Genomic DNA, 16,187 nt, shown 5'->3' on the forward strand with positions numbered 1-16,187 from the left:
AATTAGGCTAATCTGTAAAGATATTTGCGCAGTTAAATGGTCATCCTGAAATTTCACAGCCAAGTCAAATATCCCGAACAATTTGTGAGTAGTGAGTGTTATTTCTGCATTGAACTTAAACAGATTAGCAAAATAACTATATTCACAAATCAAGACCAAAGTGTGGGGAGATTCTTTTACTAGATGCTGATTAAATAGTACTCTTGTTAATTAGGTTAACAGATACACATGTGCCAAACCAACCAAGGTGGGGCAAAACCCTCTCATTAGTTGTACTACAACAGTAAGGCACATAAAGACACATTCACATCTGAGGACAATTTCAAGACAAGTGTCCACTTCTTGAAACTCCACTTGGACTTTAATATTGTACTGACATGAACGTAGAACAGGTTAGATTCACCTCGTGAAAATGCTAACATTGACATCTGACTCCAATTTCTGTCAGGAAATGAATTGTCTTTCAAGTCTTATTCCTCATAATGCATGTTGTATAACCCACACCCTTCAAATGTGTAGTACTCAAAGTTTTGAGTCAGGACTTCTGCGCAAGGAGCGTGCTGAGTTTGATCTTTCCGTCCATAGATGCAGTGAGGCAGGTACCACAGTCCAGCGCCGAGCACCAGTCAACTGTCACCACTGGGGCTTTGTGTCCACCCAGGGACAGCAAGCTCTCCAGAGCAGGTTCTCCATTTGTCAGCTAGACAAGGGGGAGGGGCACATACAAACGAAAGAGTGAACCATGACACGCTTGATTTGATTCAACCTGTTTAACATGATCTCAGCTCAACAAATAAATGCACAGAAAAACACCAATTAATACAAAGCATACAAAAGAAATGCGGTGTAAAATATTGCTTTCCTGTGAAATTTGATGTATTTACTTTGTAAATGATCCCCCCAGAGCTCGAACAGGTCAGGACATGTTGTCCTTCTGAGTCAAAGGTGAAGAGGCGACCTCGGGGAACCTGGACCTGTAAAAGAAAAATAAAGATGTCCTTTATGTCCTTTATTAGTCCCACAATGGGGAAATTTGAAATTGAAAAATGTACATTTCTATTTGTATGTGGTCCCCACAGGGAAATACTAGGCCCGGGAATAAGAGCTGGAGACGCCCCAGTTGCGCATGAGCATAAGCAGAATATTTTGGTTTCTCCTGTTGTGTGGCGAGGCCCAGAATACTAACCAATGAGTGGTGATTTTAGTTCTCTACAATTAACATCCAACGTGACGTTACGAACTTAATTGGTTCCTTTAGCCTGTTTGTAACTTGAAACGTTTCTAAACCGAGATCATGTTTCCCATTGAAGTGAATGAAAATCCAATTACTCCGTTCCAGACCCCAAATTAAGTTGGGTTTTTTTTGCAACCAGTGTGTGGTTAAAAATAAACATAACGCAAGGTAGAAATAAGTGAAAACACACTATTGTGTAAAGGGAAAAAACACTTAAAAAACATAACCATTTATTGCTCAAAAACTTTACCAGAGAAAGGGAAGCAGGGGAAGAGGACAACAGCTCCGCCATTGAAAGTCAATTTTTCCGGAATAACAGAACAATTGTGATTCCAGTGTTTATTTTGTAATTCTTTGGGTGATTTTGACAATTTTTATGAATAAGGCCGGAGGGTCAAGGCCGGAACTGTAGTGTGGTAGCGGCTGGAGAGCACGAGACAAGGGTCAAGTGCCCACCTCTGCAAAAAATGATTAGTGGTTTTGGGTTGAACCAAAGGATCATTTGTCCAGAGATTTGATTTGACAAGTTAATGCTTGGATAAGTCTACACAAACATATGAAAGACGCAAATTAAATTAATGAGAATGTCTCGCGCGATAGCTTATCAGCAACAACATCTAAAAAGTCTAAAAGACGCGCAGTCAGCATCCTCTGTGAGCTTGATATCGGAATTGGGAAATGTTATGGTGGCACAGGCTGCAGCACTTAGACAGGAATAAGCTTTGGAGGAGCAGGAAAATTTAAATTTAACGAAGCAGATGCTCACCTGAACGCAGAAAAGTAAGCGCTTGATATTCTGACTCATTTGGTTGCTGATGCAATGCTTAAGCTTTGCATTTATTTAAGCGGGATCTGATGCTTCACAAAATGATGACAGAAGTGTTGTCATGTGAGAGTCAGCCAAACGTGGAGAACGAGCCAAACAATCATGGAGAAGCTGTCTCAATTGCAATCCAAAATAAGGATAACAAGACTCAGGTCAATTCAAGTAATGAAGAGCTAAACTGCTCAGCTACAAAGATACATCAAGAAATCATGGTACATTACAGACTTCGTACAGTTATGCAATGTCGAAATGTCATTAAAGAGTTTTCGGTAAACAACAAAGTCTTTCCAGTTTACAGCCAAAACACTCCCGTCTTCAAAAGGAAGAGAGACGCTTTATGATGAAAATGCAGGGTAAGATTGCGCATCATCTTCAGCTTGGTGACATCAAGCACATCAAGGGAGTCAGTAATCCTGATGTCAGAAAGGAGGCATTTTCACACACCAGTGAACAACGAAGATGGTGGAAACGCAGAAAGAAAATCAAACACGAATGCTGATTCCTGATCAGTTAGTGCTTACACTAAACTCTTCTGTCAAGGTGAACACATCATGAACAATGAAGAAATCCCTTCACAAGGACTTTCTCCGAGGGGAATGGACTGCTTGAAAAAAGGGAACATGGGCATGTACTGTCAGCAGAAATTGAACCGGCAAGTCTAGACAATGCTACGCCTGAGGAAGACTCGCAAGGAAACGGTAAAAGGCAGCAGCGGCTTTGTGCAAGCAAAAAATAAAAGTTGTGATAATGAGGCCAGGGGACACAAATCCAAAAAGAACAATGACAGCTACCATTACGCACGAGCTGTGTTATAGTTATCACGTAATAATGAGGCCGGTCACAGACAGTATCCTTGCTCGTCTTCCAGTCCAAGTAAACGTTAAGTATGGCAACAAGATGATTACCTCGGATGCTTTCTTGAGAGAGCTCAGCTGCTACAATGGTATGTCAAGGCAGATCACTTCAAATTCAAAATCATTCAAGATCAACTTCCCACCAGAAGAAACATCCTCTCCATGGTGAGTTCCATTTTTCTTGGTCAGAATTAGGGATTTAGAATCCAATACATCCTTATTTATGGACTCTCCTATCGATTATCCAATCAGTAACTTGTGTTTCATTTATATATCTCTGTGTGTAAACACTGTTCTCATAGGTTTTGTTGACCCTTGAATATACGTTTTTTCCTTTAAACAAGAACTGTAGAACAAAATGTACAAAGTGCACAAATTATTTTGGATTTCTACAATGAGCAGTCGAACAACTCTTTAAAATAAAACTGTGGAAAAGTCCGTCTTTGTGTTTAGGCCAGTGAAGTTTGGTCACAAAGTGAGCAGAGATCAACTACCACAGGAAGTAAATAAAACTACTGTTTAAATAAAATATAATTCATCTAAAAAGTTAACGCTTTAACATTGCCAGCTATAAAACATATCAGACGCAGTCCATTCTTTTAATTTAGTTTTTTGGCAATGTATGCTCATGAGTCCAAAATCTAACTCACCAAGTACATTAACAGGAAGTTTTGTAGCGTTTTTGTTGAGAAATAATAGTGTTTTACTCAAATTTGAAGGTGTGTTTTTTTGGACCAATTTTTTAGCGTCTGTACACGCGATATAGGCCGCCCCATCCATTTTGGGGAAGATTTGGGACTTTCAAGTGCGCATGATGGTCAAGAAAATGAGGTAGATTACTAACAACCTACCTGGATAAATGACTTACACAATAACCATGACTCACAGTTTGTGTAATACGACTGTATACCTGTTTATATCCGCTGTACCCGGATAAGACAAATGGTCCAGTGGCATCCTGAGGTAAAACCTGCGCTGACTGCTTCACTCCACATCGATGGATGTTCCACTGGATGAACTGAAGATACAAAAGTGAGCCACCCAGATCAATACACTTAATTTAAGAGCGGACCTCATTTCTAAACAAAATGTACATTTAAAGTTGCACCTTGCCATCTTCTCCGACGCTAAAGACAGTGTTTTCGTCGTAGCTGAACTCAACACTGTAGACCTCTCCATCATGTGCCCTCCAGCTCATGGCACTCTCATACTGTTGCATGTCTACAGGGAAAGGAAGAGAATTCAGACAGTCTACTTTTAATGCAGGCAACACATTGCAAATGTACACAATTTAGTGTCCTGTATTACACCAACTGCTCAGCTATTTCAGTAAGAAAAAGAGAGAATTTAATTTGATTATTTTCACAGACGCTTACAGATTTTATATTTTGCATTGCTCATCCCCAAAATGTGCAGCATAAAAAAATACTAACCAAAGAGTCTGATGACTCCATCCGCGGCTCCGGTTACCAACAAATTTCCATTGTGGTTGAAGGCCGTGCAGTTAATGGCTACTGGTTCAGGTTCCAAAGAGAACTGGAGCTAAGCCAAAGACAGAACAGTGAGTACGCCAAAAGCGACAAAACTAATTCTTTAGTACTTCTGCTCAACATGACAACTGTGTCACTGATGTGCATGACCTAACTCTTCAAAATATAAATGTAGAATGCCATTTTAGGACAAGAGTAATGTAGGGTAGAAGACAGTAATATGCCAGAATAATACTTTAAAAATCCTACATTTAAGGTACGTTGGCACTGCATCGCCTCTCCCACCACGCCTTTCTCTAAGGGTGGACCGTTGCCTTCCTAGTTGAACACTTATTTAAATTCATGATATTCATATGATGTTAATACTGTCATTCTTTTATTTGTTTTTGCTCTGTTCTCTATCCAACTGCATTTCTAATTAATGTCCATGACAATACTTAAAAAAAAAAAAAAAAAAAAAAAAAAAAGGAACATGCGTATCAAACTCGAGGCCAGAGGGCCAGATCTGGCCCGGCACATCATTTTGTGTGGCCCAAGAAAGAAGATTATGTGCATCAACCGCATGTTTCTTGCTAAAATACCAAACTTGGAAATTGTCTTCTCTTTTAAAAATGCTGACATATCGCAAGAACTTTTTGTGACCAATTGTAATAAAGTAATATTTGTTTTTTCGGATTTCAAAAGTAGTTATTAATCAAATTGTTGTGTTTTTGTAACCTGAGATAATCATACAATAGTACCCTCACATTACGGAAAGACTTCCTATACTTATGTCATGTCAATGTGGTATGTGATCGCCCCCCCCCCCCACCTAATCTGTGCAGTATTAAATAAAAGTCAAATGATGGCGAAAATTAAGACACGAGACACAGATAAATCCTTTTTCATAATTTTTTAACAAAGCAAAGTTGAAAGAATCTCTTGGTACAGATAGTGTTTAAGTTCCTGCATTGTAAATTAATGCATATTTGTACGCAGCGCGCACATGAAGAAGTGTGCAGAGGCTTCTGATATAATAACTAATGAGATCAAAATTTGGACATACTGCTTTTTATTACAACACTTTGCTCCTAGAATTGCACATTTCATATTAGAATGTATCATTCTGCCATTATTTGACATTACAGCTGATCTTACTCGGGTAATGCCACACTGTATTTCGAAGATGAAACTCCGCTCTCTTAAGTGTTCAATTTTAAGTTTTACCTGTTGTTTCACTGTCTTGGTGTCCCAAAGCAGCAGTTGTCCAGACACCTGCAAGGGGAGACGATGAGCAGGCTCAACAGGTCCAGTTCTGTGGACAGCTGCAGCTGAACACACAAAGGACGAACCGCTGGGACTGCAGGCCAATGACAAGATGCTGAGAGGAAGGGTGAACAAAAAAAGTTATACCATCTAATGTGCTCTGGCATCACACCGACAACATTGTACAGAAAATTCTCAGAAAAAAAAGAACATTGTAAAGGGCATGCCGCTGTCCACTGACCTCATTATATTAATGACAAAAAGAAAAAAGTTTACCGTGGATGAGTTTCATCAATGTTCATCTCGTATAGATTCTTCTTAGCTTCTGTATCATATAGCCGGACTGTGCCAACACCGCTGCCTAGTAACAACTAAGCAGACGCCAATATCAGTTAGGTTTTTTTTTGTATGCAATTACATGAATCTTATAGACTCCAGTACAATTAGGAATGATAATGTGATGGTTATTTCACTTTGTAATATTTGTATTGAGATCATTTTCTGTAATGTAATGTCTATTCATACCAATCTGTCAGGTTTTGTTGCCCACTCTAGGGACAGCAGAGGAGACTTGGACATGATGGTGGCTTTGGTCTGCATGATGGGATTGAACGACCACACCTGAAGTGTACATGAAGTGGATCAGCGTTGTCACAAATTCAATCATTTGTATCCATTATTTTACATGTCTTGAATTGGAAGGATCCAGATTTACCTTAATTACACCGTCCACATCTAAACTGGCGACTCTGCGACCAGAGCAATCAACCCTAAATGAAAGAAAAGCATGAAGCATCAGTCCTGATTAAGCCAGTTCAGGATTGCGAGTAGTTGGAGTCTGTCTTCGCTGACTTTAAGCAAAAGTCTGACTATTGAAGATGTTGAAAGTCAGTCACAGGGTACGTACATATAGAGAAAGAACCATTCAGACCGAGACCCAAGGCTTCACCAAACTAAGCATCCGCTATGGTGCCCATCGACTACTGGGAGGAGCCAAGAGCAATTAGTTAACAGCTCAAGTAGCATTATTTTATTATTATTTATTTTTTTAGTATTGACAACAAACAAGAGTAAAAAAATGCTAAATGTTTGCCTTAATTATTTTCACATTTTTACATACAGTAATTTCAAAACTAAATTAACTTGATACAGTTTGTAAAACCATTTTTGTCCGCTTGGTTACATTTTGAGTTCTGTTGATGCATGTAAGTGATCGCATTTGTTCTTGCACTCGATGGTAATTGAATTATTAAATAATAAAACTTTTACAGTACTGTAAACAGTACAGTGGCAACTCAATTACGAAAAGCCAGGATTATGAACAAATGGGATTCTAGACAAATTTCTGGAAGAAAAAATTACCAAAATTTGCTTTGGGTTGGTGCATTGCTGCAATGCCTTTCTGTGGGTTTCAAGTTTGGTTTTAAGGTGTAATTATAAAATTTTAATGTATTAATGGCCTAGCGGCATATTTATCTTACGGAACTCTTTATACTGTAGGAACCCTCGTTTGCGCCAATATCCTCCGGCACCGGCTTTTTAATTATTCCGAAAGTCAGGAGAGACACACAATCAGGCATCGATCCAGTTTTACGCCCCCACTTGTGAAATACCCTGCCTGAGAACCTCAAGGCTTCAGAGAATGTATTTTTATGAACAGGGTAAGCTCTACCTAGTTTTTAAAGATCTATTTATTGTACTTATCACTTGTATTCATCTGAGTTACATTTTTTGTAGGAAGTGATCGATAAATAGCCGGCCTTGGAATGCCTCGGAGGCGCCTAGGGAAGATCTGGATGAAGTGGCTCGGGAGAAAGAAGACTGGGTGTCCCTGCTTAAGGTTCTGCACACGCAAGCTGAACCCCCAGATATGTGGAAGAAGATGGAAGAATGGATGGATATAATCCTTCAAAGGGAACTTGAAGAATATTTAAGTTTGCTAGCAGATTTAGTGTAGGATAAATAAAGCAAAACTAAGTACCAACAAAAGACATGGAAAGTTATTGGGGTGAGGTGGAAAATTAAGTGTCAATTTCAAAATTCCGTTGGGAGCGTATTTTTTGCTGACTGTCTACCTGCAGTGCATGATGGAGGAATGATGTTCTCCATATTCCTCCTGGCTGAGTTTGATAAATGGCTGTTCGGCAGATAGCCCGACGCCTTCTTCTCCTCCTCCTCCTCCGCTCTTGCTGTTTGACGAGGAAGGGTCAGGAGCTTCGCCAGAGGTCTCCTTTGGAGGCTCCACCTCTCCTAACTCCCCCTTTTTCTCTTGTAACTGAAGAGAAACATTGCAAATTGATTGTTCTGTAATTACCATGCAATTTATTTTGTGACAAGCAAGAATTTTAAACTTCCCCTTTAAACTGAGAGGTACCTGTGGCAATGGTTTTGAGAAAAGCTCCTTCCGCTCTTTTTCATGCGCTTGGATTTTCTTGTGCCGTAAATGTGCTGGCTGGTTTGACTGTTGGGATTGAGAACTTGATGGTTCACTGGTTGATGCTTGACTGGAGGTTACTTTTGTTTCTTTCACTTGGACTGCATCCTTTGGCTTTGAAGACTAGAAAACAAGGTGGTACAGACAGAGCAAGTAATTATTCACACACATGACATTCAAGAATTCCAATTCTGCAAAAAGCACCACTTGTAAAGGTGTCAATTGTGTTCAATGTATTTGTCACGCATACCTGAGTAGATGGTTGGTCCTTTCTGCCGACTGCTGCCTGGTTTGGTGAAGACACCGAAGTTACCTGCGGCGCTTTCCCTCCAGGGGTGCGCCGACCTTGTGGTAGGAATGTTGAGAAGAAGTTCCTGGATGGTGTGGTGGCAACACTGACAGCCCGCTGGCTTGACACTAAGTCACTGAGAGCAGAAGACTAGGTCACCATTTGGGTGTAGAAAAAGAATTGTGAGATGAATCTTTTAGAAATCTAAAGGTGGCCATTTTGGAGATGTTAAAAGTTCTTGAACATAAGCTGGTATAACATTGAATTAAACGATGATTTCAACATGCAACACACTTATCTCAGCCAGTCTGCCAATAGCATAGACCTCAAAAGTAGTCATTTCTACTGCTTAAAGAACAGTATACATTAGTCTATATTGCCCATGTAGGGCTAATTACAGTACCTTTTGTGTTACTAGCATCTCAAAATGTTTTTAATCCATTTATGTGAAATTTGGTATACAGATATAAATTCATTAACTTTTTTAACATTCACATATGTTGATAGCAATCCAAATATAATTGTAGGAAATGTCTGTTCTCTTAATCTGGCCTACATTTGAATGTAAGTGAAAAAGTATAGAAATTTGATTAGGTTTCAGATCTTGGTTCTGAGGTATAGTTCTTTTTTTTAATGCTAAAACAAACACGCTGAGCTGTCAGCATAGTGTTGGATGACTGGATTTCTTTGTTTTGCTTTGGCAAACACATCCAATACTGGATAGAGCTGTTCCTTTTACGAAGCTATTCATACATCTGAGGGATTGTGTTAGAACGTTACAGTGGTGATAGTTGCCAAGCACATTGTCACTAGGTAGATGTGGGCTGATTACAATCTTGATGTTTCCTGTGGTTTTTAAAAGTCAAAAGTTGCAATAATTGCTTATACTGGTTCTCGCGGGTAATGAGTTCTTTCTGTGATATTTAAGCAGGGCAATATATGATTGGCTACATGGAGAGTTGATTAACGAGCTGCCGCTTTGAAGTTAATTGCTTCCAATTGTTTTTTTTCTCCTTGGTGAGCAATTACACAAGGGGGAGGAGGAAAGAGGGAGCGAGACAAAGACATTGCAAACGTGGATGCCTGTGCATTGTCCTTAAAAAAAATAAAATGTGCCAGCGGGTACTATTTAGCCCCAAGGACAACACGGGTCTATTCTAAACACTGCTCACCAGTGATAGGACTCTGACTTACTAAGAATAATTAAAACATAAGAATGTTCACATTTATTTTTTTTAAACTCAACATGGTGCAAATGTCTTCTTTATCAAATATACTATATATTTAGAAAAAACAAAGTAGGCTTAATGAGGGAAAAGATATTTCTAATCTACCCAAATACTTCCAAAAAGTCAATTTTGTAGCTGTAATTTTAACACAGCAACATTTTTGCTCATGGTTATCAGACAGTGAGAATCTAAATATCAGCCCATGCCTAATCGTCATCAGTTTTTATTTGAGAAATATTACATGGCAGGACTTCATAAAAACTACTGAACTGTATCCGTCCATCACTTTCGTGTTCCATGTTTTTTTAAAGAATTTACTGACCAAAAAAAACCCATAATTCATAAAATGAACTGTTTATTTGGCAACATCAACCGCATCACAGCACAGTGTAAACACAGCATGTGACTCGTATTGCTAATTTAACTTAGTAAATAACTTAATTGATTAAAACATTTTTAAAGTATTTCGGATGTAAACAGAAAAAAAATGCAGTTTGCATGCTGCTGTAAAGTGCCTGAAAATTCTTCTTAAACTGTGATTCAGAGGTCCGGTGTATTTCTGAATGAAATTTTCGCAAAAAACAAAAAAAAACAAACATAACATGTTTTCTGGGGCTAATAGTGCTTAATACAGATTTGGTACCAGTGATGATTTGCAAATTCTGCTACATTGTGATAACAAATCAATCACTTCAAATAACGTACATTTAACACCATTATACATCTAAAATAATGTTAAACAAACTACTCATAAAAGTAGAAATAAGTGCCTCATAAGTTAGAATTTGTTAAAACTACTCACATTTGAAATGCATTTTTGGTTGTAAAGAGGAAAAAATTGAAAATTAGCATTTCTGTCAAAGATGGCTGCCATTTGTCTATTTGAGTACTTCAACAAACTTCCAACCACGTCTTAACATGCACCTCATAATTTAAGACCTAAATGCATGTTCTTTATCTTCCACTTATTCTGTTGAATGTCACAGGTAAGTTAAGACCTTTTAGGGCAACACAGCAATCTGAAGAAAATTGGAAACAATGGCAGCCAGTTTTGGAGTCATACATCAGAAAAGACAGTGATGTTAGTGCCTCACAGCTCAGTATCGCCCAGTCGGTCCATGTTCTGAACATACAGCGGCAGTTTGTGATGGACCGCCTCATCTCCGTCCCTCGGGTCTCGACTTTCTGTTTGCAAGGTGAAGACCTAGACAAGATGAGGTGAGATACACAATAATAAATTCTTTAAACATGGACTCTGTAGCCTATATTAGCTGATACTTAAAAGGAAACATACATTAGCCACAATTTATAAAGAAATTACAGCACATGTTTCAGCCTTTTTGGAGCAGGTATTATTTGAAATGGAACACCAAATTCTTAGGTGAGCAAAAGTATCAGAACAGATTAAAGTTGTTATGACTAAATATATGCCCACGCACTTACCAGTTGACGAAGCTGCTCATTCTCCTCAGTGAGGCTTGTTGCCTTCTGGACTTCCGCATCAAAACTCAGCAACACTGGTTGGGGTGAACCCCAGTTAAGGATTAAAAAAACAAAACAAATGTTCATAGCTTAAACCAATCAATCACAAAAACTGATGTTGAGTCATAGACATGCTGGTCAACAGGAACGCTGCAAGAGCACCATGCTTCCTCATTTCTTACATTTGCACAGACTACAAGTTTGTGTGAAGATGAAAATAAAAAAATAACTGTCCTGTGCAACTTAAGAGAGAATAAAACAGAGTGATCTGAAATGACTGGTAATTTACATTTTGCACAAATTGTGGTGGGATAGCAGTTTCTTCCACTTTCATTGGAAAAAAAATTGAAGGGCTGTCAAAATACATTTTATAGCAATTGAGCAAATTGAATGTGTACATTAAATACAATTATCTCAAAGATTTTACTGGGAAAATTCTGAATTCATTTCCTTAGCAAGTGACTTACTAGCTTTGGCTATTTTACTGGCCTTGCAGCAAATGGTGGAATAAATTGGCCTTTATTTTATTTTATTTTTTTTAAATCGGCTTTGTTGCCAAGAATGATTGCGCCCCATGTGTTTTGTCAAGCAGCAAGCGGCTGTACAAACAAATGGTGATCAGAAATCATTGTCTACATTTCTGTGTCTACTACACATGAGCCAACTCTCTCTTTTGAAGTTTTGTAATTAATATACAACTACGACTGGTAAAAAGCAAATCAGTTACAGAAGTACTGTTGGCAGCCATTTATTTTATATAAAAGGCTGTATACCACTGAAGGATATGCATACACTGGAAGAGCACAGAAAGGAAGTTGTGCAGTGAAACCAAGAAGGTGTCAGACCACTGGCGGGAGAAATATTGAGCGAAAGCCGGGTTCTGTTCAGGTGCAGGAATAAACGGCAAGATGAACCAGTCTCGCCACTCAGGCTGACCCTGCAGCTCCATAGCCTGCTTCTGGAAAAACTCTTGAGTTTTCTCCAAGTTTCCTCTCTGAGAGTTTAAAGGAGCAGAGACACAGTTACTTCAAAACTTTTAAATAGAGTCAAGACATATTTTTTGTATGTTTGTGTTACCTGGATGGTGTTTATAACGTAGTATCTGTACAGGCTTGCTCTTAGTTTGTTCACAGTGGATCGGTAAACATCCTCCAGTCTGCAGAAAAGGCGGCGGTCCAAGTAGAGCCAGTAGTCCTTCAGGGCAGACAGTTCAAAACTGTGGATGAACTGCAGCAGCTGATCAATGATCTTATCCACCTGAAGGAAAGGATTTTGTACACTATGAGCACCCCGAACTAACACGCATCCTTTTGTACACGAAATAATAAAAACGGGGTCAAAGGGTAATTTTAATCAGATGGCTTTGTGCCCATTAATGTATTTTTTACACTGATTTTAAAAACCTCTTCAGTTTTTTTCTCGCGCATGAGGTTTTTTAGATATATTCATTTTTTTGTTTTTCAATACGGATTTTACCATGTGCTGTAATTTGCAACTATGCCATTTAAAAAAAAAGAAATCTACCTGTTTCTGAAGCTAAGCCTTCATTCATAAATATTACTGTATTAGATGTTTTTTATTTTTATTTTTATGTTTATTACAACTTGATGTGCTAGACAACAAACAAGGCCAGATTCTGAATCAGTGCAAAAAAATGTGAAAATCTTGATGCTCCAAGGGCTAAATCATGATGCATCTCTGATTTAAAAAAATTGTAAAAATGTGTTGACAGTATAAAAAACTAAATTTAATAATGATAGTCTACTACTGCACATTGTGCTTCAGCACAAAATGAATTACTAAATAAACATGCATAGTTCAATTAATCAGTCATACCCTGAAGCCTTTCTCCTTGTCAGCTTTTATCTCGCTGTCCAAGTGTTTCAGAGTGTTGGTGAAGCCACGATAAAGCAGATATTCCCGCACGTGTTCATCCGTTCTCTCCACTGCTGAACCCATGGTGACGTCACACCCTAGATAGAGTAGAATAAATCAATACATTGATTCAGTACTGCTAGGCATCTTCGGGTCATTAGTAAATGGAGCCTATCCCAGCTGACTTCAGCCAAGAGGCAGTGACCAGAACTGGTCCCCAGTTGCAGTGCACCAACATTCAGAGCAGTTAACAATTTACAGTATTTTAGTCAGATGCAAGTTTTTGAGAATGGTAATGGTAGCCAGAGAACTAAACTCCACACAGATGCCACATGCATACACATGCGTACACTACATGTAGCTATAGTACAGTACATTGTGTATAAAAGTTATATAACACCACAATGGCTTTCAAAAATCTTACATTTCAAACCCAAACTAAACTACAACTATGAGTTTCCCGCATCAGTAACTATGAGGTCAGCGTAGGCCAGTTGATCAACCAGCACATCTACAAGGAAATCCTGCAGCATTTACTTTGTTCGGTGCAATGAGAACAGGTGAGAGTTGTTAGCAAGACACTTCTGGCTGCTTTACCATGACAATGTACCTGCTCACAATGCAATGAGTTAACAGGTACTGGCCAAGAAAGACATCACTGTACTGGAGCAAAGTCACTGTTCACCCAGCTTGTCTTTGTGATCCCCTCCCCCTTTTTTCTCCAAGCTCAAGGGGGCTCATCAATGAGAGCGTTTTGAAAAAATGGAAGACATAAGATTTGCTGTTACCTCGCAGCAAAGACATACATTAATTTCTAACGGGACTGTATGCTTTTATCTGAATGTGAGTCAGTCAGACGCAAACTTAAATGTTCATCGCCATCCAGTAGTCGAGCAGTATCGAGGCTAATTATAATTAATTAGCTCAGAATACATTGATCTTTATATAGACACACATGAGGATCCTTCAATAAGTTTTGAGACTTTTTTCACAATTTTGACAAGCACAAAACTCTAGTCCCCTTCAAAGCACTCCCCTCAAGCTACATTGCCCTTGCTGTCTCGTCTTCCGGTGTGTACAGCATTTTTCATCTCCTCAATGGTCTCAAAAAAAGCCTCTGAGAAGTTTTCCATGACCTTGGTGAACAATCAAAAGTCACGAGGAACAAAGTCTGGACTGTAGGGAATGTCAACAACTGCCTTGATTTCCATTTTGGTCAAATAGTTGGAAACACGGATTGACGTGGACTGGTGTATTCTCCTGGTGCAAATGCCGCTGAGAAGAATTGAAGAGCGTTGGCCTTTTGCCTTGGTACAAACTTCACACATTTGTTTTCTGGATCTTCATTTCATCACGAGTCATTGTGTTCAACAGTTCCCACACTGACGTCAATCTGCACACTTATTGACACTTGGTAGTTCTCATCCATAAAAGTAAGAATTTGCCCCACGAGCTATGGTAACCTGACTTCCCTCCCACATCTCATCTTCTTTCAGACTCTCTCCCGCCCTTAAACTTTTTGGGCCAAAAAAACAAAACACGAATGGTCTGCCGATGCAAGTCAATCCATAAGCAGTCTGAAGCAGTTCATAAATCAGCATAGTGTTTTTTTCGATCTTAACGAAAAATCTTATAGAGCATCACTCTTCCAAATTGTACTTGACTGCATTCTGCAAAAAGTCAACTGTGAGTTTAGTAGTGTTAGTTTTATTTCAACATACATCTGTCTCTTTCAAATTGGAATAACAAAAAAAAATATTTGCTATGTCATTTGACATACGATAATGACATATCCATTTTATAAGAGTGTGGGATTATAACTACCCCTAAAAAAAGACTCAAAACTAGCTGCCTTCAATAAGAGATGATCTCATATATATATATATATATATATATATATATATATATATATATATATATATATATATATATATAAATGCAATTAAATTACATTTAATTAGCTAAGAATACACGGAGCGTGCTTATTTTGTTGCATGAAAAATCTGATTAGATAATAAAAATGTCATTTCATTAAGCACATGATAAATATCTCAATAACATCAATGTCGCAATCATCAACACCCATCTCGCATATTTTTCCGATAACGTGTAGCACTCAGTTATCTGTGTGGATTCCACTGAATGTGTACAATATAATACAATACAACTTTAATTATATGACGCATTTCACAACAGCTGGAGCTATAATAAAGCACTTTCCATAATAGTAGCTCTATTGTAGATATTTGAAAAGAGGCTAAAGCTGTCCAGCTTTCTCTACTATTGCATAAACTTAATTAACTGTTAGCAATTAAGTTCAATTGGGGGTGCTTCGGCTTTTCCCTGTCAGAGTCGGCACAATGAGCCACTCGCATTTGTTTGACACACTATTTATTAAATATTGCGTAATATTCCAACATCAATGCTAAATTTGACGGTCATGATGTCAATCGGAACATCAGCAAAAGCATCACAACTCAAACGCCTTACGTGTTGTTGTTACTGTTGTTTTTGCAGCACACAGGAAGAACGCGGAGCAAGATCCTTTTATTCACATTTGGTTTGGGGGAATCAATTGTACGCCGGATTTCGTGTACATTTTAAATAATCCTGAAAGATATACGACGAATGCAAAAACATCAACGTACCTTTTAGCACAACGAGACTTTCTCAAATTCAACAAAATCTCCAGTTTTTCCTCAGGACAGGGGCGACCAATGCCACCGTGCAGGTGAAAGCGGAATGAACAGGTCTTTACTGCAAGTATTGCCGAGAATTCACAGAAGATGTAATTCACATATTGTGAATGTATACTCCCTACATTCATCGCATCGAAAGAGCAAACTCTTCCTGTTTTTGTCTCCCGACAGTCATGTGACAATCCCGCATGACGTCACATACTAGTGTTGAAGCCAAGGTTTCCCCCTGGTGGTGCCAAACCATTTCGGCTCACTCAAAATATGTACAATAAATACAAAAAAAATATGAGAAATCTGCGACATCTTATACAGTAACTGTTAGCTAAGTAAATGAGGGATAATAATGAGGCTACGCTTCTTTTTTCAGTCAATTGTTTTTGTCACGTTTTAGTCTGAATTCATTAGTGTGTATTAAGTCCCTCCACCTTTCATTCGTTCATTCATTAATTAGCACTAGCAGTTCAACGTGTGTGAGTGTCAGTGTGAAATGGGGGCTCGTAACCGCAATACATTGTGGGGTGACGTCAGTA

General features: G+C 38.5%; 1 protein-coding gene and 1 long non-coding RNA gene across 2 annotated transcripts; one reads left to right on the top strand and one right to left on the bottom strand.

Annotated features, from left to right (window-relative positions):
• Window positions 1–161: 161 nt before the first annotated feature.
• wdr91 (WD repeat domain 91) lies at window positions 162–15,862 on the bottom strand. Its single transcript, XM_088281156.1, has 18 exons — window positions 15,607–15,862; window positions 12,920–13,056; window positions 12,161–12,340; window positions 11,870–12,077; window positions 11,045–11,127; window positions 10,696–10,805; window positions 8,334–8,508; window positions 8,024–8,206; window positions 7,725–7,924; window positions 6,365–6,419; window positions 6,175–6,270; window positions 5,926–6,020; window positions 5,611–5,764; window positions 4,348–4,456; window positions 4,023–4,135; window positions 3,825–3,932; window positions 885–974; window positions 162–700 (listed from the first exon to the last, which is right to left on the bottom strand). Exons 2-18 carry the CDS (start codon window positions 13,040–13,042, stop codon window positions 536–538), a joined length of 2,247 nt encoding a protein of 748 aa, XP_088137282.1. The 5' UTR covers window positions 13,043–13,056; window positions 15,607–15,862; the 3' UTR covers window positions 162–535.
• Window positions 6,563–7,638, top strand: LOC148319574 (uncharacterized). The gene is made up of 2 exons (XR_015839827.1): window positions 6,563–7,310; window positions 7,387–7,638. It is a non-coding gene; the product is annotated as an uncharacterized LOC148319574 (long non-coding RNA).
• Window positions 15,863–16,187: the final 325 nt, after the last annotated feature.

The sequence above is a fragment of the Idiotropiscis lumnitzeri genome, chromosome 18 (assembly GCF_059441095.1).
Source record: "Idiotropiscis lumnitzeri isolate Australia: NSW breed Sydney's pygmy pipehorse chromosome 18, RoL_Ilum_1.0, whole genome shotgun sequence".
Lineage (NCBI taxonomy): Eukaryota > Metazoa > Chordata > Actinopteri > Syngnathiformes > Syngnathidae > Idiotropiscis > Idiotropiscis lumnitzeri.